This window comes from Anopheles ziemanni, chromosome 2 (genome assembly GCF_943734765.1).
Source record: "Anopheles ziemanni chromosome 2, idAnoZiCoDA_A2_x.2, whole genome shotgun sequence".
Lineage (NCBI taxonomy): Eukaryota > Metazoa > Arthropoda > Insecta > Diptera > Culicidae > Anopheles > Anopheles ziemanni.
In genome coordinates this window covers 87,956,302-87,980,022 of record NC_080705.1, presented here as the reverse complement: position 1 = coordinate 87,980,022, position 23,721 = coordinate 87,956,302, and the positions used below count along the sequence as shown (strand labels likewise).

At 44.5% G+C, this 23,721-nt stretch overlaps 2 protein-coding genes across 2 annotated transcripts; both read left to right on the top strand.

The window, feature by feature from the left end:
* The first annotated feature begins 11,749 nt into the window (after nucleotides 1–11,749).
* LOC131294667 (angiomotin-like) lies at nucleotides 11,750–12,689 on the top strand. Its single transcript, XM_058322711.1, has 2 exons — nucleotides 11,750–11,773; nucleotides 11,850–12,689. Exons 1-2 carry the CDS (start codon nucleotides 11,750–11,752, stop codon nucleotides 12,687–12,689), a joined length of 864 nt encoding a protein of 287 aa, XP_058178694.1.
* A 4,234-nt stretch (nucleotides 12,690–16,923) lies between these two features.
* Nucleotides 16,924–23,319, top strand: LOC131281765 (uncharacterized). The gene is made up of 4 exons (XM_058311115.1): nucleotides 16,924–16,989; nucleotides 18,624–18,734; nucleotides 22,876–22,958; nucleotides 23,189–23,319. Exons 1-4 carry the CDS (start codon nucleotides 16,942–16,944, stop codon nucleotides 23,277–23,279), a joined length of 333 nt encoding a protein of 110 aa, XP_058167098.1. The 5' UTR covers nucleotides 16,924–16,941; the 3' UTR covers nucleotides 23,280–23,319.
* The last annotated feature ends 402 nt before the right edge of the window (nucleotides 23,320–23,721 follow it).

Genomic DNA, 23,721 nt, shown 5'->3' with positions numbered 1-23,721 from the left:
GTTTTTCCTCAGCCACAGAAAGTTGGTGATCAGCAAAATGTGATATTTGCCAAATCTAGGAAAACACTCCGCTCGAGAACACTGGCATTAACCGTGGCCTACTTTCGCCCTCATCCAAAATAGGCACGTACGCCAAACCACACCGAAGTAGCGCCGTAAGAAAAATCCTTCGAGCCACAGCACACGCACGACGGTTGCGGGCCAGTTTCCGAAGGTCTCGGATTGGCAGTACTTCAGAATTTTGCAAACGAAGCCATACGAGCGTTTTGTGAGAAAAATATTTTGCTAAACGCACAGTCAATACGTAACAACCGTTCGTCAACAGCGAGTACCGGGCGCCTCCACCGTAAAATCGGCTCGGCCACCCAATGCAATACCGCATTCATCCGGGGTGTTTCCTTTGCCGGGAGCAAACGTTACCGAATTCCCACCGTTCCCGCCATTCCCGTGTCAAGGACACGGGGAAAAACCCGTAACGGTGGAAGGACATCGAATCGAAAAGTAGGGCAACGCTGAAAACCGAATGACGTCATAGCTGGGCTTACATCAACGGGAACATGGGCGAGCCTCCCCAATGCCACAACCTGGGAGGCTGCTCGGGTGTTGGCTCGTTCGCTTTCGTCATCAACTGCCATGCACCGTGTCGAACCGGGGAGGGATCCCACAGGAAAGCTGGCGAGTGAAAGCATGCCAGTCACGCACACACCCCGTCTCGTAGGCTCGATACGGCTCAAACAGAGACCAAAAAAAAAACCAGCTCTCGATGGCACCGGGTTCCAGAATCGGGATTGAAATCTAGGTCAAGCATCCAGGGCTGTCCTTTCGGCGGGCTTCACGTTTGTCTAGCGCCCGGTTCAGGGCGAACGGCCATCTATCTTCCTGCAGGGAAGCTGACCGCTGCTAGTTTGTGTCCGGATCCACAAGCTGTCGTCTTGTTGTTCGAGCTGTAAGGATGTGGCCTGACTGATTGTTTGTTTGGCTTCTTCGAGTGGATTGGATCACCCGCTCGTTCATTACGGGGACTTAGTTCAAGACTACTGCAGAACTGGGAAAGAAAGACTTCACGTTACATATTGTTAGCACCAAACTCTCCTCTCCAGTCGAGTTCGGCAAACCAGCCGAAGTCCTTTTCATCCATCAAGCCCTTTCCCACGTTCCAGAAATTACCCAAGGACAAACGCAAGGACTTGGAGATATGTTAGTAACAAATTTAGACTCGGCTAGGCTTAATCCCACAAAAGATGGCGAATACAAGGGTAGAGAAAGTTAGGACGTTTGATCCCTCAATTCAGGTCAAACTATTAGGCAACGGTAAACAACTATGTTGGCCTAGATCTAGAATCTACTCTAGAGTGTTTGAAAAGAATATGTTGGAACCAAATTTCACGGTTGGGCAAAGCCTAGAATTGATGACTGTTTTGCATGGTCGGATCAAGATGATTTGAATGAAATGGTTTCGGGTTACTCTGAAGTAAATTGATAAGTTCCTTTTAATAAGTAAATCATGGGGAAAGTAATTTTTATGGTTTAGAAAATTAGAAGCATTTATTTGGAGTATTAATTTCAAAGATAAGGAAAAGCGTTCAACCAATTTTCAAAAACAACAAAACCATAGCAATTCGTAAAATACTATAATGCTTTTTCGGTTTAGATTCGAAATTGCTCAGTAGCAATCCAAAATCATGACAACTATGAATAATAAATAATCCATCATTAAATGTCCAATACAAAAAAATAAACCTCGTCAGCAATGAAAGCATTCTACGACGGCACGCGATGCTGAAGATGGTAATTCTGAAAACAAGCCGAACCCGATTTAATACACCGAGTGCGGCAGCTTTTAGCAACGTGTCGCGACTAAGCTCTCTTTCGTTTCGGTTGGGTTTCCTCTTCGTTCAAGATGATTTCCACAGAAGATGTGTTTTTGCATCAGCACACGCTTGGATGTTTCATCATAAAAGGCTTATATTCAACGGAATGTAAGGAAGCTTTGTAATGCAAATGGGAAAACGCGGGTTTGAATTACCTTACATTTGTTTATTTGTGCACTTGAAAGATATAACACGTCTTTAAATAACTTATAACAAAGCAAAAGTCTGTGTCGTTTCTATATTTAACACACAAATTCGTTTATGAAATTCGCTTTAATTTAGCCGAAGTGAAAGTGTAAATGTAACGAAAATGATTTCATTTTCAATAGATAAGTCAATCAATTGAATTAAATATTGTGTAGATAACATTTATTCGATGCACCGAAGTGGTCGTGCTTTGCAACACCAAAGGAGATTCTATTTCCGTAGTATTTTCACTGGAAATTGTCGCAAACGGTCAAACTGCGGTTTACTAACGAACGAAGGCACTCTCTGGGAAAGCGGAAATTGGCGGGACCGAGCCAGTGGCATCCATTTCCAAGCCGGTCACAGTCGGACGCACCGGATGGTTGAAAGGTCACACCGAATTGGAGCAAGGTCACGCTATGAATGCCACCGTCAGAGTGGTAGCTGGACTATAGGAAGATGAAAGGGGGTGGGGAGAGGGAACCGGTTGCATCCCGAGCATCCAAAGTGCCCCTTTGGTGCACTTAGTTGGTGCGATAGGAAAATAATAGGAACAAACCGGTGCATGGCACCGTCGTTGACATCGGTTGCTTCATTATGCTCACTTTTGCGCCATCAGCCAGAGGTCGAAGGTCACGTGGTTTCCGGTACGACGCTCCGCGGCAAGCACGTCATTTCCGGGAACTTTTTTCGATTTGTTTTCCTCTCCTGTCCAGCGCAGAATTTTCCACACGCTGCTAGGCTCCTGTCGCATTTTCTTTGACGAGAAAAAAAATCCACAACCGCTCGGAAGGTCATTTCCACCTGAATAAAAATGCGTTTCCATTTTTCTATGCCCCAGGAACTCGTCCTTCTAAGCGTTGACCTAATTAGCAATTTGGACAGTCGAAATGGGCGACTCATTGCCAGGGGAGGGACAATGACAGCCCGGTCCTTCAAGGGCGATGGTGGCAATAAATATCTTTTATTTTTCATCACCCGGCGTCGACCAACGCTCGGAGTTGAGGGAAACCCGTCACTGTGTCACAATTACCGGTCGAGACCACGCCATGCCACTTGTCTAGCGCTTGTCAGCGGGTTTATCGGCACCGATGTTAGTGCGTAGGTCATCGTCGTCATTATCAGAGCATGAAGAAACCTCCGGTTGTCCTCTGAAACCGTGTGTGTGTGTGTTGGGGAGTTCATTTTCGACATTTTCCTGATGGAGGGAAAGACAATGGGCGTAGGTGGATGATAAATCGTTTCGAATTCGACCGAAACTGGGATGATAGTGGGTCAACGGCGTTAGCATCGGGGATCAACCAACCCGGTTATGGGCGTTACAGCATCACTCTTATGATGATGGGCGTTGTTCTGGGAAGATTTTATTACCAGGTTGTTTGACCTTTCTCCCAATAAATAGAGTGATGTCCCTAGAAATCGCCCGACAATGATAGGCTTAGTTGTATTGCATTTTCCAGGGTAAATGGGCTCTACAAGTAAAATTTTAAATAAATTAAAACAACGAAAACCTGTGGCGTATTCTGCGAAACATGAAGTCGCACCCAACTTTCCGCCACATCCATCAAGCTGCGGTTCCGGTTTCGGACAGAAATCGTAGAAATAAAAATCACGCTTTTCCATTCTACATCTCGAACGCCCCCGATCCGCGCGAAACACGTGCCCCGAGTTTGCGCCACGCAAATCGTCACTAGCGGTGAAACCTTATCAAAAATTAAGTTCACCTTTGAGCCGCCACGGCACGGGAACTGTTCTATTTATACGACAATAAACATGGCGCTCCGTTTGTATGGAAAAGCGCCGACATCAAACGGGATCGGTGCTCGCGCTGGTGGTTCACTTTAGTGGCACGTTTTTCCTGTCACGGTTGGATTTAAATACACACGCAGGCACAAAAGAAAGGCGATGTTTCCACGGCGCGTGACAGTTTTATTACCGGCTTGTGGAAGCGCCGAGCGCCGGGATGCTGGTGACACCTGGAATAAGGTTGGTTTTCTTTCCTTCCCTCCCAACTCACGCTGACACCTTTGATACCGAGGTTACTGAATGATGCTAATAGGTTCGTGGACATGCGTGGACCCGGTCACTATGGACTGAGGAAAGAATTTTCCCGTGGGTCGATGTTACCCTGGCCATTAGGTTACACAGTCGTAGGCCGTCCTCTATGGTTGGGAGATTTTAGATTACCGAATAATCCCACATCATAAGACCTGAAGGCCGTACGGATTGTGGTTTCACCTTGTGGCTATGATGTGATGATGGTTTTCAATCATGAGAAATACCTACCATTGCAGGCAGAATCTCCTATAACGTATTCTCTCGCTCAAGATGGTGCAGTAAGTCCGATTGCATCACTGTCGATTGCATCAGCAGAAGGGTGATGATTGGGCTGGGATTCGTAAAGCGTCTCGTCGGTTCCATGGAGATAGTTACGGTGCATAGTGTTACCATTTATAACATTCATCCAAATAGAACTTCGGTCCTATCATATCAGATAACTGGGACGGAAGTAAATGTACTTGTGGATTTGTAGTCTAAAAATAGACACAATTCTTACGAGTTACGAGTTCGTTCGTAAGATCGTAACTGCTTGAAGGTTGACGATATAGATAGTCTGTAATCTTCAATGATTGTTCTATGATATTCTCCGTTACGAAAACCCTATATTTATGACGGCCATGATTGAAACAGCGATGCCCAACATCGCTTGATCAAAGTAATCACTCAATAATTTTCAGTTTGAAATTACATCGGTTAGCGTGCAACCACATAACAAACCTGCCTCAAGTGGGTGAAAATGGATCAAATTGGAAACGAATTAATCCTCGGCGGGTTTTCACCGGAAATACGTGCCACTTATTGGGGTCAGCTGTGTCGTCATAATATCGTACACCACACATCAGGCATGTGCAAAGTGATGCACCGTTGATGACGTAGGTGGATGCAAGTTGGCATACAGCGTTCGGCTAAGGTCATAATAATAAGTGTCAAAGTTTTTAGGTTTGAAAAATAACCAAATTTATTTTATAATAATGTTATTACTTTGAGTGCCACAACAGTTTATTTTTAAATGTTTCCTTTTAGAGATCGCACAGTATTAGAGAAAACATGTATGTCAAAGATGTCAACAGTGAGGCTTAATTGATATCTATATCTTTTAAATTCATAAATCAAAGCGTTATTTGCGAATACTATACAGAAATGTTTAATAAGTTTGTCTTCGTTTCATAATCTGAACTAAACAAATTATAACTGTACATAATTTCATTGAACACAAGGCCAATTTAGTCAAAATGCATTTCATAGGTTGATGGAATGTATATTTTCTAATTATCATTTGGAATTCCATCATCATTTTAAAAACTTACACATTCCACTATTGTTTAATGCTTTGATTTATTTTTGTAAAAATAAATATGATATTTTATTATTGTCTTTTGCATGTTTATCTCCTCATGTATTTATAAAACTTACCCATTCGTAATTTTTTTTCGTTTCGATTTATTTTCAAAAAACTATCCCCCCTGCGGCCAGAGAACAGGTAAAAACAAAAACCCATTAAAACATGTGCAGCACTAGAAACGCCATCGAGTATCGAAAATGGTGGGAACGCGCCACTACCAGGCGAACATGCTCGCTGTGGGTAGCTCGGTTCCCCTTTGCACGATGCCAACAACGCATGACGTCACGACACCGCGTCGAACCGCCAAACCCAAATAATAATGCATAGTGGTGATTGAAGCGAAGTGAAGCGCATGGAGACGAGCATGAACAAATGAAAAGAAAACCCGCACGACACGGGGTACGGGCATGCCCGCGTCGATGCTCGCCTATGCGCCTGTGTGCTCGAGGGCACGCTTGTGTGTGTTGCCTGCATGTGAACGGGGCAACGTTACCGGTGGGGTCTCGAATGCGCCGTCGTCGAACGCAAAAAATCCGGCCCCGGCGCTAGGTTGGCACTTTTTCGGAATGCGCACGAGTTCCACCGGGCACAGGGCAGCAGGAATCGGCTGCCGGCCGGTAGGACACAGTCATCACATACACACACACACACACACCTTCTCCATCCGTCAGTGGTGGCGGGTTTTCGATTCAGCTCCGTCCGTCGGACCATTTCCCCGGTGCCGTTGCCGTCGGAGCGTTTTCCTTTATTCATTTTCTCCCCACTTTTGGCGCCAGCGGTTCGGCCCGAAAGGGTGTCCCAGATTGCAGTGCGCGCCGGTCAATGACCTACGAACTGCATCCCGGCGTTTCCTTCTGGTCGTTTGCATTCGTGAGTCGGGTCTTCGCCGACCATTTGGTTGCTTTCCGGTTTTCTTCGACGTTGTGCCTACCTGTTGCTGTTCCTGCTCTGGCGGAACGAGCGGATCAACGCGGACAAGGACGAATAACCGTTTCGGAGGCCCGGGGAACATTAAAATCAGGGCAAGTAGTTGTGTGGGCTTGACACCAATGCACCAGTAGAAGTAATAGAGAAAAAGATATATGAATAACATAAAACAGAGCGAGAAAGTGCTACGAAGAAGTTAAAAGTCAACCTGAAAGATAGGAAAAAACGGAAGGATAAAATATGAATGGGCTGGCAATTGGAGCATTATTTTACACCACACACGTCCCCACGTACGGAACCCCAAACCCGCATCATATTCATCAAGGATCATCTTTGCGGCGCACTCGAGCTGCCATTTCGGTTAGCCAGTGTGTTTGCTTCCTGCCCACATCCGTGCCCGGAGTGCTTCTATTGCGCTATAAATAGCAACCCCTTCGCTTTTCAGCCGGGGAAAGCCCAAGCCGGAGCTTCAACTGTGGGCCGATCGTAAATGGAACGCCAGGAAAAATGCAACCCTTGGGGCTGGAATGTTTCTCACGCCAAAAGCAGAAACGTGCGGGTCCGTTTTTCCGTGACGCTTTGATCGGAGCAAGCGATGGACATGGTTTGCAACGCTTTGGGAAAACGTCAGATGGAACCGGGGCTTATCTTCGGATGGAACAAGCCGCTCATCACGAAGAGCATCTCGGGAAGTGGCAGACAAAAGGAGATTTAAAGGAGTTTTTATTGATCTCTAGGTGTGCCAAGCCCGTGCTTAACCCGCTTGAAGGCGCTTGTTTTTGTGTCAGTTCAGTGGAAAATAGACACCTTGCAGACTTTTTAGGGATGTAAAACTAGTGTATTTGTGAAATCAAAATAATATGGCTGTTTTATTAAGACCAAAGGAACTGGTAGAGTATAATGTTTGTGATTCGCTCGTATATTTACATTCTCTTCTAACTTGTTAATATTTTTTTAGCCATCGGATGTTATTGGAAGCGACCCAAAAGAAAATGGAATATTACTTTAGTTTTTTATAACTTCTTTGCTGTGTAAAACAAGTTCTACAAAAGATTTTTTTGCTTGAAATATATCAAATTATGCTTCTCAAACAGTTACTGATTGACAGTTATCAGTAGATTCTTATCAGAATTTCTCAACTAAAAATTGTTATGTTTAAAACAAGCAATTTTATTCATGTTCATTGTTATAAAATCTGTATTAAAATTAAAAATTGAAAAAAAAAATCTCTTAAATTTAAAATAAATATTGAACATCAGCTTTTCTTATTTTGTTGGAAAATTAAATTCGTTCCAATTTATTTCCTAAACATTGAACTTGTAAAAAAAACAACAATGTGAACTGAAAAAAGGAATAAGACCTGAGTCTTTCTAATAAGTAAAAGTCAATGTAAAAGACACGTCTATGTAGCAGTTTTTACATGAAATGTTTCGATCCTTTAAAATAAGGATAGATCAGTTGAATAGCTAACCTTCAAACGATTGTTACAATGTGTAACCACAGTTGAAACAATTTACATATTCCCACAGCTAGTCTGTTTTATTTATAGAGAAAACCAAACCATTGGGGCATGTTCCTGGAAGCGTACTGCAATCGCAATGCGGCTCAGTTCACCTCGGGGGTTCTTTAGAAGTGCATATGTCGAACAGGCTCTAATGAATGTCATTATCACGCGCCACAGCGAGAAGATTGGTCCGTTTGTTCTAGAGCAGCACGTGCGAGCATTTGGTCGGCAATGTTTGAGGATACTTCTTGCTAACCTGTTGTTGTTCGCGCATCCGTGTTCTGTGACGTCGAATGGGCAAACTGCTGGTTTCGGAAAAATGACCAACGTGAAAACGCTTGGTCTTCACCTTCGGCTAGCGCCGTTCGCATCCAACCGTGAGTGCACGTGAGCGGGAAAAGGTCACACCTCCCATCGAACGACTACGTATTGGTCAGTGTTTGCCCGCGCTCGGTGTTGGCTCCCGGCCATCGATTCCGGTGTGCGACGGATCGAGTCGAAGCCAACCTCTGACCTTTTCAGTGCCTTTGTCGTCGCTCCAGCCGTTGTTGCTTTTGCAGGGATTGTGCCGGTTCAGCTTCTACAGCGTCTTCAAGCGACCGGAACTGCGTGCGGCGAGATGAGACGCTGATGATAAAATACGGCAAAACCATACCCACACTCTCCCATGAGGGCCATACTGACCTTCGAAAGGACCATGGGGGCTTCAAGGTTTGTCTACGAGGAAGAAAAACGGAGCGAGTTTTGCCCGCTATTGAACGTTTTATAATGTTGGTCCACGATTTAATAGATAACTGGAAACAGTTTAGTTGAGTGAGAAACAAATGCTATCGATGCAAAATTACCTTCATTTTTATCGTTTTCCACGTTTCCCGCAAGCCGACCAAACTCAAACTGAAGTCTGAATGGTCCAATCAGTCTGCTCGAGGACGACATCAGAACCTCGCTGGATGCTATTTTCATCGAGCACGAGGGAAAGTTTCACCAAAGTTTCCTGAAGTTGCTGCGTAAGGTTGCTTTTGTGATTAAACCGTGTCAGCCCCGAAGCCTCCGCTTCATCTTCCCGCGGTCGCCAGAGTTTAATACAAACAAGATCCATTAATGCATTGAAGGTTAAGTCAGGGCCATGAAACCGGGCAAATAAACAAAATCTAGTATAGCTAATGTGGGTGACGGCGGTGGAAATTGGGCGGAAAATTTCTTCCTACCACATTGCAACATGCCGGATTTAAATAAGGCGGCATGAGAATCGATTTTGCGTTATGAAGGGAGAGAAAAAGCTTATAATAAAGAAACTTTGATTAGCAGGACTACGTTGCAGTGAGTCGATAGGTTTCTTGAAGTTTGTTATCAGTTTTTGAAAATTATTTTCAAGTGAAATGCGCTAAGGTTATCACATTTGCAAATAATAAGCATAAAGTAAGCACATCGTAAAATTAATGACATAAAATATCCATATGTTTAGATTAGTGCTCGAAACCAAACTGATATAACTTCAGAAACTTATCAATCGCCCTCCTGTCACGACAGGCACGTATCTGCTCAGCAAACATGCAAGACCGAAAGGATGGGCCTGACTGTTTGCTAATCGGTAATTTCACCACCTCCCCGCCTATAAATAGGTTAATTTGGGCCTGCAGTAGGTTAGGTGGTTGCGTTTTTCCCTACTTTTTCAAAGGGGTTTTGTTCACCGATCCTATTTTTAGCCTCGCCCTCACCTTCGGCTGGGAACAGCGGTGTGCAGCTTAGGCGTAATGTTGGATAATCTTTTAATAGTGATAGAGTTTCCGGCGGAACGCTGCTGACTGCGCTGTGGTAATAATGATAATGAGCTGGCAGATAAGGACACCGCAGCTTAACGCATGAGAAAGCTCCCAAAGCTGCCGCAGACCGGAGAAGTTTTCCTCGGAGGAAAACGGTCCGTGTCTTTTGGCAGGGCGCGGACCAGGTACGCCGTTTTCCGTGGGTTGCCTAGGATGTTATCGATGTCATAGGCTGTCTATTGTATGTGTGTATGGAGAAGTCGGTCGTTTTTGGGATGTCTGCTGAAGCACGTTTCATCACGGTTGGTGGTGATTTGTTGGAGTGTGAAAATAGGCTAGATAATTATAGTTTCGGAGAAGTGTCTACCAAGGGGAAAGTCATTTAAAAATAGCTGTCTATTGTTCGTTGTAAACGATACTACAAATTATTACCATCGGATGTTGAAGTATGTGAGAAATGAGAAAAATGTATTATGTTTGGCATATCGACAATAAATGATGTTCTGTTGTAATATGCTTTAAGAAATACTGGAAAGAGGCATCTAAGAAAGCTTCTGTACATCACGGTAGCTCAATCAAACCCATCCAACATCGCACACCATTTTCCTATGAAGAAGATCAAGGTCCTTTCAAATCACGATCGTAATGTGAGATAATGAGAATGGGAGAATGAGACATTTGTAACGATGAGATTCAACAGAAGTCATTTTATTTCCATTGAAAACTTAAATGACATTAAGTTATTCTTGTTGTGAATAGCTACTAATTTTAGCGTGAAACGTTGAAAGCAAATAATCCTGGATGGGGTCTTGTTTGCGTTATAGGAATTCCTTTCTGCTCTCCAAATTTCGATCGACTTAAACAATGAAATATTCACTCGAACGAAATTCACTCGCCGACTGAGATCGAAAAGTAATCCGGTACCGATTATTTCCACCGGGATTTTTCGACATGATTATTTCGCACAGGTTCTCACACCAGTAATCATGTGCGCTTTGATGGAGCGGAGAAAGGTAGCGAAAGAAAAAATGAAATCGTGAACGAAAAATCGCAGATTCACAAAGCACGCGATTTGTTCGTAGTTTTCGGAACCCCGTTACGTGCATCTTGAGTGGTTTCAGCCGAGCGAAACGATGATGTGTGTTTTATTATTCGTCGGATCAGCGTTTTCTTCTCCGTTCCCCCGTTGCAGGATTATGCATGAAGCTACCGGGCGGAACACAGGAACCGTCTTCCGACCAAATATCCGACAGCGAAGTTCGGGGAAGGAAAATTAAATTTTCAAAGCTTCCTGCGCCGGTTGGAGCCCACGCGGTCCGATGGTTGAGCAAGTAAGCCGGCTTTCAGTGGCAGGTAAAGGCATAAAGAACCCTCACAATGCATGTTCTTATACGTGGACGGGAAAATGAGTCCGTAAACAAGAAAACTTTTTTTCGTACCACCGGATTTTGATTGGTTTCGTGGTGGGTGTTTGACTTCATTATTTTTTTGTTTTTTTTTTTTTGGTTTGCCTTTGGTTGTGTAGCTGGATTTACTTGGAAACCCTGTCCGCGAGCGTGAAGCAAAGGCAACAATCTGCATAATTCATGTACAACGCAAGCAAACGCCATTGTGACTCAAAGCCAAACAAGGAGGATTCAAAGCATGAACAGGGTAAACCAAACCAGGGTCTCTGGGTGCAATGCAATGGCTTTGCAGTGGCCGAAATGAAAAAAAGCAACGTAAACAAGGAACACAAAAAACTAAACGCAATTTAAATTCAAATTTTTGAAAATCACTATGTGTTTCTTTTAGGCCAAATGTGGTCCGATTAACATTGCACCCATTGCATGTGTGGTGAGTCGTTTCAATTGCTCCGATTTGTTTTGGAAGTGGTAAGTTCAATTTGGACTCTCTTTTTCTTTCCCCCCTCCTCGTAATCATTGCCAAATTCACTTTCAACATGACAAGGAGAAAACGAAAGAAAATTTGGACATATCCCTACTCGCGAGACTTTTTCGGGAGTTGCATTATAAAAGTCATAGTCGGGCGCACCGAAAGGTATCAGTTTCGTAGTGATCGTCTTCGGTTAGCAGTAAACATTACCACCGTCAGCATGGCAGCTTCGTTTGGTCGTACGGTAAAGGAAAATCTCCATCATTACGGGAAAAGTTTAGATTTTGGGGTTTTTAAACCATTTGTTGTTTTCTCTTCAGTTCCTTCAGGTTGCAGTCCTGGTTGCGGGTGTTCTGTGCACCGGTACGGAAGCTGGATTCGCTGCCGCCCCCTTGGTAGCCGCCCCCGTTGCTACCACCTACCTTGCTGCAGCCCCCGCTCCGGTCGTTTTCCCCGCCCAAGGTGTTCTCCGCTCGGCGTACAGCCAGGTCGTGGGCCGTAGCTACGCTCCCTCATCGTTCGTCCCGGTGGCAACTTCGTTGGCCTACGCCGCCCCACCAGTGGTCGCCCCCGTTGTCCGTGCCGTCCCAACCGCGTACGTCGCGCCACAACTTGTCGCCGGTCCAGTCCTCAAGACGGTGGCCGCTCCGAGTGCGGTGGCTGTTCCGCTGGCACCTCGTTTTGCAGCCCCTCTTCCTGTAGCCGCCCCCGCACCGGTGGCCCCAGTCGTGCGGACGGCCGCCGTACCCGCAGCCATCGCACCCGCCTTCGCCCCATCAGCGGTTCTCGCGAGCCGTGTCGCTCCATTTCCCGCTCCGGTAGCTCCGGCTCCCGCTCCCGCACCGGCCGCATCACTCCCGGGAGTTATCGAAGCTCGGGATGCCTCGGCACCAGCTGCCCGCACTGGACAGACCACTTTTCTGACCGCATTCGGATCGCCCGAAGGAATCCGGCTCGGTTTTGAAGGAACGTCACTGGCCGGCGTTGCCTCCACCAGCGTTGAGTCCGCTCGGGCCGCTCCAGCTCCGAACCCACAAAATACCGCCTCAGGACGGGGCGCTGCCACCCCAGCACAAGCTGCCTCCAACCAGGAAACCTTCGGCGTACCCCAGCCCGCTCCTTTCCCCGAGTATGGCCTACCGGCTTCGGTAAATCCATAAAAAGTGTTCACTTTCTCGAGCGATCGAGATGCTCCCGAATCGTGATCCATCCAGCTCCTACTACAGTACCTTGCAATGAATGTTTATCTATAGAATAAATTAGTCACAATCATTAATTGCTGCTGTTTTCGTTTCCAATTGTAAATGTCACGGTACGCCTGCATTGAAACAAAACGAAAGTTCAACGTCGAAAGAAACCGATACCAACTAGCAAGGAAAGCTACCTAGCTAGCAAACAACTCCGTGGTGAATTCGGCAGAATTTTACATCATTTAATTGAACCACTTCTTTCGTTTCGCCAAAGCGAGACGAAATAAAAACATGTTCCCACATTAGGAAAATAGATAAAATCCACAGAATAATTGAAACACGATAGCAAGGCGAAAGACGCTGGGCGTGTAGCTAAAAATAGACGGCGTAACAGAGTACTGAAGAAGAAAGAACGCTTTCGGAACATTTTTCTTCGGTTTTTCTTTCGCTCCTGGGCTTCACTGGAAAACACCATCCACGCCATCGGGTGGTATTATTTTCGGAATCCTTTAATTTAAAATATCATTCCTTTTTTTTCACGTTGATGTGTTCTGTTCCGGTTCCACCGTTGTGACAAGGTTGGCTTGAGCGCTTCTTCATTGAAGGGTAAAAAAAGGAAACCCGACTTACGCCAACCGGGAGCAGCAGAAGGAAGGTTTGCCTTTTCCGTAGGATGCTCCGGTGGCTTTTATTACAAGAATATAGGTTTATTATCCCTTAATTAAAGTTAATGTTAATGAAAGCTTCCGAGAAAGATCCACGAACGAGGTCGTTGACCACCGATGCAATGCAACGGGAGCATACGAAAGTGCAATATTCGTGCGCCACGAAATAGGGCTCACTCGTAGCTTGCTCTCTGCTTGTCTCTCGCGGGTGGTCGAAGACTACTCCCCCTAGAGCCTTCGGGAAGGCCGAAGTGTGACGTAATGGCGTGAAATCTAGGGCAAATGGGGGTGAATGGCGTGGGCGGGGCGTGTTCGTGGGAGACGCGGTAATGCATGTCAACTCCATAGACATGTGATCTACTTTTGCGCGAGCTTGGGCTTGAATGAAATTGTTACAGGCAATGTGCCAACCTAAAACTTTTACGAGTTTCTAATGGACAATAATTCGTGCCATGAAATACCACCAAACGAAAAGCCGACAAATGCACGTTAGTGCTGCAGCCCATAACAAACGGTGTGACTATCCCACCCAAGGGCGTTTTTATCATTCAGCCTTTTGCTTGTTCACCGATCCACACCACTGCGGGTCATCGCCGCATCGATCCGGCGCATTAGTATTCCCGACGCAGAGCATATGTTTTGTCGCGTAAACAAAGCCAACAGTCAACCGTGATGCATTTAACTATTTGATTGGCGTATGTTTGCCTGAATTTTGAAATCAACCAAGCGCACTTGGGTTGCTTGACTATTCATCAAGCTTGTCCAGGGGATCATTTCGTTTGACCTGGCGAAGTGGAGAGAGAGGCGATAGACAAGAAACCAGTATAAAGATAAAAGCAAATTGGGAAGGTTGCTCTCGACCGACCGAAATGTAGACGAAAAATGAATGTTGATTTTGTTGGCGAAACGCAACGAGGGATTAAATGGTGGCGGTTCACCCAATCGATTGGGTGGCAAATTAGATCATCTTCCGCCCGACCTAAGGTTCAGTTTTTGTGTACGTTGATAAAATTGTTTGAGTGTTGAGTTATGATCTGGGAATATTTAAAAAAAAATAAAAAATAGTTTTTTGAAAACTATGTTTCTATGATAAAATCAAACGTTAAATTAAAAGCAAACAAAATATTTTAAAACATGATTAGAATGATTTGAACAAACTTTAGCTATAAGCAGCAATTAAGCTGACATTTTCCTAGTGTTATAAACAATTGAAAATAAAAAAATACAAGAGAGACAAATTTGGGCACCTTGCAGCAAAATCATTGGATAAAACTATGTTTATAGTTGTTTCACATTTACTGTGTGATTTATCTAATAAAGGGACCCTGTATGGTTGTGTTTCATTATATTATTAACTTTTGTGGAGAGTGGCAAAGGATATACTTTTAAACTACTCAAAAACTGATGCAGACTGAACTCTTTTTTGTATGAAGGACTTAGAAAAAAGGTGAAAAGGTAAAGGTGGGATATGCATTAATGATAAAACCAATAGTGAGCGTTACAAAAACTAATTATCCGGGTCACAGTATATTTTTCTAAATGCTTGGTTGGGCAAATTTTTATCGATAGATACATTAATTTTGTCTGCAATTTAAGCTTTTAAGTATTAATTTTATCATTTGTCAGGAAGTGCTTTAACAGAGTGATTGTGAATCGTCTTGTAGTAGTTACCCAGGTTACGGATTAAACTAAATTAAAGCGATGCAACTCGGTCCCTTGAAATTGCCGCAGGGAAACTAAAAATAATACGTTGAAATTATAGGAAACAATAGTAAATGGGAAAGTGAACGACTAGTAAAACTGTCAATTCTTTTTTTATGGAGACGCCCAGTAACTCTGCAGCTACGAAATAGAAAAAGATAACAATTATCTCGATTCGATACTTCTTGATCTCTGTTTTTCATGGTGAGGGGAAGCTATTTTATACAAAGTAAAGTGGCATTTGCAGATTTTATTGGCATCGTTAAATCTAAGAAAGACGTTAAGATTCGAATGTATGATGAAATGATTTTGGGTGATTCAACCAATTTCACCTTAAAAGAGAGCTTGTAGAAATAATTCAACATCACTAAATTGCGACGAATGCTTTTACAAACACTTTCGACGGTATATTTTCTATGCGCCACCAGGCGTCTCCATCGTGTATCTTCGCCGAAAGCTTTCCAAGACATGGAAAGCACACAGCTGCTCCTGAGCTTTCGATTTCGAACCAACCAGGGGCCTGTGTTAGCAAAAAGACAAAAGAAAAAGCAGTAAACAATCGAAACAACATTCTGCCTCGGAACATTAGTGCACTCGCTCAGCCTCGCCGGTTTCAATGCAGCTTGCTATCTCATTCGCCCGGGGCCATCCACCATCACGACTGGAGAACATTTTGCGTTCCGGCAAAAGGCGACCGGCGGCATTCAACCGACGGCAGTCGTCTCGGTTCAGTTGACGATCTTCCTTCCACCGTACGGCACGGTGTTTTGACGTTTATCTATTTACACCAGATTAACGCCGCCATTCTTGTCCCCGACGACGTGCCCCAACGCAGTCCCTTCACCATCTGCCAGTCTGCGACATCCGTGCGGGATTGCGTGCGGGAATTTCATCGAGTTTTCATCGATTAAAAAAAGGGATGACGATGAAGTGAAGTGTTTAGTTGTTGAGAGCAACAAATCCCTTTTTTGTTTTGTGATAATTATCTTGCAACGAAGTGAAGTTGTTAATTGATACTGTTGATAAATGTGAATGAACGTATAAACGAATCTACGCACAAGCACAAACACAGTGTAGCCAATTGAAAGAAAAAGTAGAACAAGAGTGAATGGCGCTGCAATAGTATTCGGCGAACGATAAGTCTGCGAAAAGGAAACCACAATACAAAAAAGAAAAACGGGCCGACACATATCAATTTATCACTAGGATCATTCTCGGGTTCTGCTACGCGTTTGCCGCTGTCATCGTTATCAACAAGTTGGAAAGCTGCGTCGCGGTTCTGTTTGTTTGTTTTCATCCCTCGCCATCGGTTCAATCTACGTCCCCTTTTTATTTACGCGTCTAGCGCTGTCAATGGCGTTTGGATTAGTGAGAGTGTTGTGAGGAGGAACGGGGGAAAAAAATGAAGTGAAAAACAACCAAGCAGCGGTTGCAAATTTGTGCCAACGGTTGACAGTGATTGGATTGGATTGATTCGCCTCGGTTCATCTCTTGGTTTGGCGGGGAATTCTCGAGGTATTATACTATTTTCCTAAAGACACTGTTAGAAATTTCATTGTGACTGCCTCGTCCATTTCTTCCGAGAACGACCCAAACGATCCCAGGCCGGTTCGGAGTTGACAAGCAATTGGCGTCGCCAATTGGCGGACACAATTGGGTAACAATTGTAGCGCTGCGTCAGAGACTCACTCGTGTGCGGCCGGGCGGCATTTTGGCGGCAATTTGTTGTTGACGAAGCGAAATACTGTTATTAGGGTGGAACTTCGGTGAGAGGGGAACTAGAAAGCACGGTGCAACTACAGATGAGACGGGATTCAGTGAACCGACCGCTGAAGGAAACGACAAAAACCAGCAAAATGACATCAAGTAGATCGATAGCAAATCGGCGGACTAAAATTAACAAGGTAAGGTTGCTCCTTGTATTGTAAGAAACATAATTAATCAATTGCTTTTTTGCTTTCGATAATCCTTTCACTTTTTTTAATTGTCACCATCCACTGTCGGGAAAAATGTACTTCCACGTTAGTATGCTTTTTCTTTATTTTTAACCATTTTCCTTTGAACTTTCGGAAAGCTTCCCACCCATAAAACCGGTCCTCAAGTCGAGAGATCCTTTGAAAGACATCTTGAGGCAGCCATTTTAAATTCCTCGCCATAGAATTATGACGCACTTAATGTCGTCGGCACCGAAGCAGATGAGGAAACCGAAAGCCCAACGAAGCTTGGGATGTGCGAACCCTTTTTTCCCTTCCGCTTCCCCGGAACGGTGCGAAGGTTTATTTCATAATGTCTGGAAAAGGCGAGCAGAGGACGCAGCGGAGGGGGAAAATAATGCCGGATGCAGCGGAGTGTATACTCAAGTACGCCGCTATCGATCAGCAGCCAGCCACAAGCGGGTGTCCATTTTATCGATGCCGAAGCGGGTCTTCTACAGTGTGTGCCGATTTTTCTACCACAGTTTTAGTAACTGATGTGAAGATCAAATAGGTTTGTGTATGGTAAAAGAACATAGGACGAATAAGTCAATTGAAGCTCTTTTAAATTGAAAGTTTATGTTTTTCAATAGTAGCTTACAAGTCATAAACAATTTAAATTAGTTCAACTAAACACAGGCCTAAGTATACGGAAGCGAAATATAAAAGAATACAAAATACAAAACAAATGTTTGGGTTTCTAACTACAAAAACATAAAAGAGATGGGAGTGAAATTCCAAACTCACTGTATCCATACTCGAGCACCCCGGATATCATTGTTATGCTTTTCGGCGAAGTCTACTGGGGAACGAATGAACGGGAAAGAAAAAACTTCAACCCTTTTCGAAGCCTGCACTAAGCTTTTCTTTTGCCCTTTTCCAATGGCAGGCTTTTCCAACTCGATGCTCCCAAACCTGGAAGCAAGGGGTCCATAAACATGACAGAAACGTGGACGTGAATGCTGTCATTGTTGCAGGTTTTCCTTCCTCCATCTCGCGTGCTTTTCTTTAGTTTGTATAGCTTTTCTTCCTCCTGCTTTTCAACAACGACGCGTTCTCTCTGTCCATCACTTTCTTGTCCCTTTTTATCTTTGTTCACGTGCTTTTAAGGATGCCGATCGGCCTGTTCAAGTACTGTTTTCATTTATCAAAAACAAGAAAAGAAAATACACCCTTAATCAAACCCCCTCTGCCCAGCTCCACCAGGCCTCGTCCTGAATCAAGTGAACCCATTTTCACCGGCGATCCTTTCATTCCTGTTTGCGTTTTAGTGGAGCATTTTCTTATTTGCTTGCCAGAATTTCTTACCTCGTGCGGAATTTTCTTTATTTTACCTTTTTCATCGCCCTTTATCGCTGTCAGGTCCTGGATCGCGTCGCTCCTATTACCTTTCATTACTTTTACCTGACACGGGACCCCTTTGCATTTCCCTCATGCGCTCCAGTTCCTTTCTATCGCCTTCAGTTTTTCGCGCTCATGCGTGTGGAGATTGCACAATAAATTTCTTACCCGTGCACACTTTTCTCGTTCCACTGTTTGATACTCTCCTTTCTATTTGTGACCAGGTGTGGGTTGCCTTTGCGGTGTTTGGCGCAATATCCATCCTTCGGCCGGCGTCGGGCCGAATCGTGAAGCGCAGCTACTCCGACCAGAGCGTCCGAGGATACCTGACCGAGGTGAGCATAGTTTTATTACGCTGTTTTTCCGATCTTTTTTTTTCTCCCCCGAGTGCTCGAGTTAATATTCTGCCATTCCGCTTCGGTGCCGTTCGAGCATTAACGTAATCCTACCGGGCCATGGTGCTTATGCTCGTGTGTCCTCGTCGTCCTTTTCCGCTGGCAAAGCACTGGGGCTGGGACACTGTGCAACAGTTCTGTACGGCGCCATTCGGGCCCTAACCACCTTTATAGCCTGCTAGAATTTCCTTCCAGCTGAGATATTCAAGAGGCGACGGTTGGATGGAATGTTTCCAAACACACAGCGCAGCAACTCCTCCGGAAAAGCAAGCCGTACACAACAGGCAGATTGAAAGCAATTCACCGAAACCGATCCGGTGAACATCCAAGCATCTTCTTCCTATTTTTTTTTTGTTACATACGGCAACCCTATGGTGTTTCCGATTTGGTCGACGGTTAGATATCCTCGAGGTAAACGATACCTCGCTTTCCTGCCACCAAACCAAACTTGTTTGATGCTTGCTCAGTACCTTCGCTTTCATCTTTTCTGTCTAGCGAATGAAAGAATCGGGAGTAGTTTGCTTAAGGCATGTTTTTTGTTATTTCAAGCAGTATCTTTTTGACTTAAAAACCATCTCTTAAAAGCAAATGTCATGTTTATTTTTATTTATTAGATAAGCCCCCAAGAAAAACATTCGGCTAGAGTTGTTTTGCTGGTAAACTTAGTTTAGACTTGCTAATGGGTCACTGAAAATTTTGTATAGTTTCCATCCAATCTACCGATATCAAACAAATTTATGAAATTTAATAGTTTTCCATCAATTTCCATTAAACCTCACAAATCATAACGCACTTGGCAAACAAATCTTCATTTTGGAACTGTTTAGGGAAAGTTTTTTAATCCGAACTTGAAATTGCCTTTTCGTGATTTTGAAGGTTATTAAATTTCGCCACAAAATCCCCCATCCCACCGACATTCCTTCCACTCTCCACCCTTCTTCGACAGCTTCCCCCCTATGCGGTTGTATTGCCTTTCCACCCTTTTCCGTGCGTCCCAGGCACCCAAGCAAATGTGAACGTGAAATAATTTCATTTCGCTTCCTGATCTTTCCCATTTGTTTTTCTTCTCCTTCTCGTTTTCTACCGGGTGCGCCTTTTCCGGGCACGTTCCGGTCGTTTCACTGGATCCCTTTCGCTTTCATCCAGTTTTTCGGAAGGGGGATGCTTTTCCTCTGCCCGAGCTTGCTCAGAGATATGCGGATGCGGCGGGAAAAGGTAGCCTACGAAAGCGATTGAAATTCCAGCCCAGCAGCGGGGGGACGGATGGGAAGGAAAAACCAAATTTTCCTTTCATTAATTGAGTCTCTAATGGGTTTTGCGGGGTCGCAACGCGATTTTTCGTTCGCTCCGTTTCCGGCTGGCAGGCATCACGGAAGCGATGATTTGGTTGGCGCAGGTTTTCTGCGAGGGTTATCAAACACCTGCGATCGAAGGAAAAGCTCGCTAGAACTTCCGGTTCGTGTTGGGAAAAATTGTAACGACGTCAAGAACTTGAAAATGTATACTCTACCGTTGGGAAGATTGTCACTACATATTTGCTCCATGAACACTGTGTGAAACTCTCTCTGGCTTTATAAAATTTAATGCTATATAAAACTGCGTTCCGATTCCACTCGATTAAAGCTTCCAGTTGATGATATTTGATGTTGGTTCCAGAGAAAATGAAGCATTCGTTCCCAGGGTGGTGTTTTTTTCTTACGCAAACTGCTCTCCACGATCGCTTACATTTTCGTTGCTTACAACACTCAACAAATCGGTGGCAAACACTTGTAGCGTGGCCCGTAGACGGAACGGCACGAGATAAGGATCGACTCTGCGCTGACGAAGAGCCATAAAATACCCAATTATTCGCCTGTATCCTTCGTCACGCTTGGCCGTGCTCGAGTGGTTTTCTATCGAGGGCAGAAGATGGGCCGACTTAGAGGACGATAATAATAATAATAATAATAATAATAGTAATGATAATAATCTCGTTGATCGCAGCAACGGCCGCTGGCGGAATCTCGGCTCCCGAGTGTAATGAAAACCCACCCGCCCCGGTTTTTCCGGGTCCGCCGACCCTGTTGGCCGCGATATTGGGTTTCCAATTTGGCTCCACGGCTCAACCACGGTGAAAGCTGACTAACGCTGACCATACCCGTCTAACGTCTTTTGCGCTGGAAGCGAGAATGAAATAAAATAAATAAAATTTCTGCAACCGCTCCCAAAAAGCGCCCGGGCACCAACTTTATCCGCCTGTGGGTGGTCGGTGTAAAATCTGTACAAAAACTGCGGAGATTAATGGATGTTAAGAGGAAAATTTTGTCTCAATCCATCAAATTATTTACACATCCACAAGGGAGGGTAAAAATATGGGAAAAGTAATGTCTGAAGGAAGTCCTCGAGCACTTCACGCCTAACTCCTAGAGGTCACACACAAATCGTTGCCACCTCAGGAATCTCCTTTCCTCGGGGCATGGACCATTAATTACGATGATAAATTAGTTTGATTGCGATCGTAGTCGCAAACACACCTCACAGGCTTCACGGGATGAGATAGGAACGGAATTTGATTATGAAAGAAGTTACCGAAAAGAGCCACTGGCGTTGGGAGATACGGTGGAAACGGGTGGAAAACAAACAGCCGACTGAAGCGGACACCGACAAATATCCCAGCCAAGCGTTGTTGTAAGTTTGTTCAAGTGACTACAGTTTTTATGCGCACCTCGAGTGCAACGATGTAAAACTTTGGCCAACTTTCATTTTTTGTGTGTTTTTGATCGCGTTCTGGGTACTTCAAATGGTGCAGTGTTCGTTGCAGTGAGAGTTCTTGAAGAAGTTCGGGAGTTTGATGGTTCTAGCATATCCGGTTAGACTACTTTTATAAGTTTTTATTTCGTCTCTCCATGTTAATTGAGGTTAATCGACAGTAAGTTTTTCGATCATACCTCCTTCTGGCGCTTTACTTGTTAGCTTCGCTTGAACCGATTACAAAAAAAAAATCACTTAATGACCGATCACAAAAAATAATCACTTAATGATGTATCATAAATGAAAGCTGCAGTATGTTTTTCAATTTGTCAAAATTATTTATTATTTGTTCTTCAATCGTTGAAATTAGCTGCTTCTACGTAGCAATGCAATTTTTCGGGTTTTATTGTTGGTGCAACCGAATTTTATCATTTTAAGATTTTAACTCATAGTTCATATCATATCTTAGTAACTAATGAAAAGCACATATTCTTTCACTCAAATAAGCAAATTTAGGTTAAAGTACATGACAGTTTACTTGCTAATACATTTTATGCTCTTGTTGAATTTCAAAGCAGAATATTTGTCTCCTCAGGTAAGCAAGTTTATTTTGTCTAAATATATTTTCCCCACTTATTTCAACAAACCTATTTTTATCTCCTTAACTGTATCTTCTTTCACATCAAATACCATCTGCCTTTCATCGAAAGTGAACAACCAAGTCTGGGGGGAGAATGTAGGAATTTTTCTCAAAGTTATGACAGCGTTCGGTTGAACTTTCCTTGAGACGTTCCAGGCTTGTCATCCTTTCCGGACGCAGACCACAACGCACGCGTGGCCAACCACGGTGTCACGTTTCGTAACGTCCCCTCCCCCTCCCACCCTGCCCAGCTGCTCATTTCCCCGATTTTCCCGTGTGCGCAAACCGTGTGAACAACCGTGCGGCAACTGAATGAATCTTTTATTTGACTTAATTAACCTGACACGAATTCGGTCGACGCTCCGGTTAGGCCAACTGTTTACCCACCATCATCGCAGCAGCCCATTTTCCGCTTACTCTAACTTTAACGGGAGGGCGGGGGAATCGTTTCCGCGGCAAAGTTTGCCGACACTTGTGCCAGTATTTCGCCCCGTTGGCGCAACTTCGGGCAAAACTTTCGACCCGGCGAGCTTAACTATCCGGAAAATTTATTGCCCACCGGTGGCATCCGCTTTTTCATCCGAAGATGTTCGCTCCCCTTTCCTTCCCCCCCGGGGGGCGGGGGGGGGGGGATGTTTTCCTATGCCAAAGACGAATCCTTTGGCTCCGATCACTTCCAAACCGTTCTCTTTCTCTCTCTCTCGTTTGCAGCGTACCTGCTGGTGGAACGAGGTATGCAAGGAGGAATTCCAACAGCTGTTCCGATGCCGGTGTCCTCAGTGGTCGTACTGCAGGTAGGTTGGTTGGAACGTTGCAGTCTGCTCATAATACAAATAAAAAAACGATTAAAAAGCTCACCATGAAACATCATAAACGAGTACATCAAAGAAGTGCCAGACTTTGCCAACTTTAAACGCACTGCAGTGCATGATGGTGTTATGTGGTGCTCATTTTTCACTCCTCCTTTCCCTGCTACCCCCCACCCGGAATGCGGCTCGGATGGTTTTAATTTATGTCGCTTCAGGTCACCGGGACGGTACTACAACGCCTACTGCTCCATGACGAACACCGGCTACATCTGGACGCAACCCACGTGGGACTGGGAGACGGCCTAACCTCGCCAGCATCGGCAACGGTGCCGGGGTTGCAGCAACAACAGCAGCAGCCGGTCGGGGACAAGTGGAACGAGGGTCGTGGAATTGATGTCACAAGCTGTGGAACATTTTACTGTTTAAAGTACGCTGTTTGGCCCTTGTGAGACTAGAAAAGGGTTGAAAAGGATTAACAAGTGTTGGAACTCATCCAACGCAAGCGTCAGTAATCATCAAATATTCATCATTTTCAGACCAAAAGCGAACATCCACTGTCGAAACTTGATCGTTTCAGCATGGTGAAGGGTTTCTTCTCAGGTGGCTACACCCTTTTGGCACTTTGAGACAACACCTGGCTCATAAATGTGACCTGTACGTCGTCACTGTTTTTCGTTGTGCGAAGATATATCTCCAAAAATATGTTTTCTGATAGAACATATAGAAATGATTGTTAGTTTCAAAATAA

What these genes read in the sequence shown, in the direction of transcription:
- LOC131294667 (XM_058322711.1), top strand. Translation starts at nt 11,750, where the DNA reads ATGGCAGCTTCGTTTGGTCGTACG. An exon ending in CAGCTTCGTTTGGTCGTACG is followed by an intron (nt 11,774 to 11,849) that starts GTAAAGGAAAAT and finishes TTTTCTCTTCAG; the next exon opens with TTCCTTCAGGTTGCAGTCCT.
- LOC131281765 (XM_058311115.1), top strand. Translation starts at nt 16,942, where the DNA reads ATGACATCAAGTAGATCGATAGCAAATCGGCGGACTAAAATTAACAAG. An exon ending in TCCGAGGATACCTGACCGAG is followed by an intron (nt 18,735 to 22,875) that starts GTGAGCATAGTT and finishes TCTCGTTTGCAG; the next exon opens with CGTACCTGCTGGTGGAACGA. An exon ending in CCTCAGTGGTCGTACTGCAG is followed by an intron (nt 22,959 to 23,188) that starts GTAGGTTGGTTG and finishes ATGTCGCTTCAG; the next exon opens with GTCACCGGGACGGTACTACA.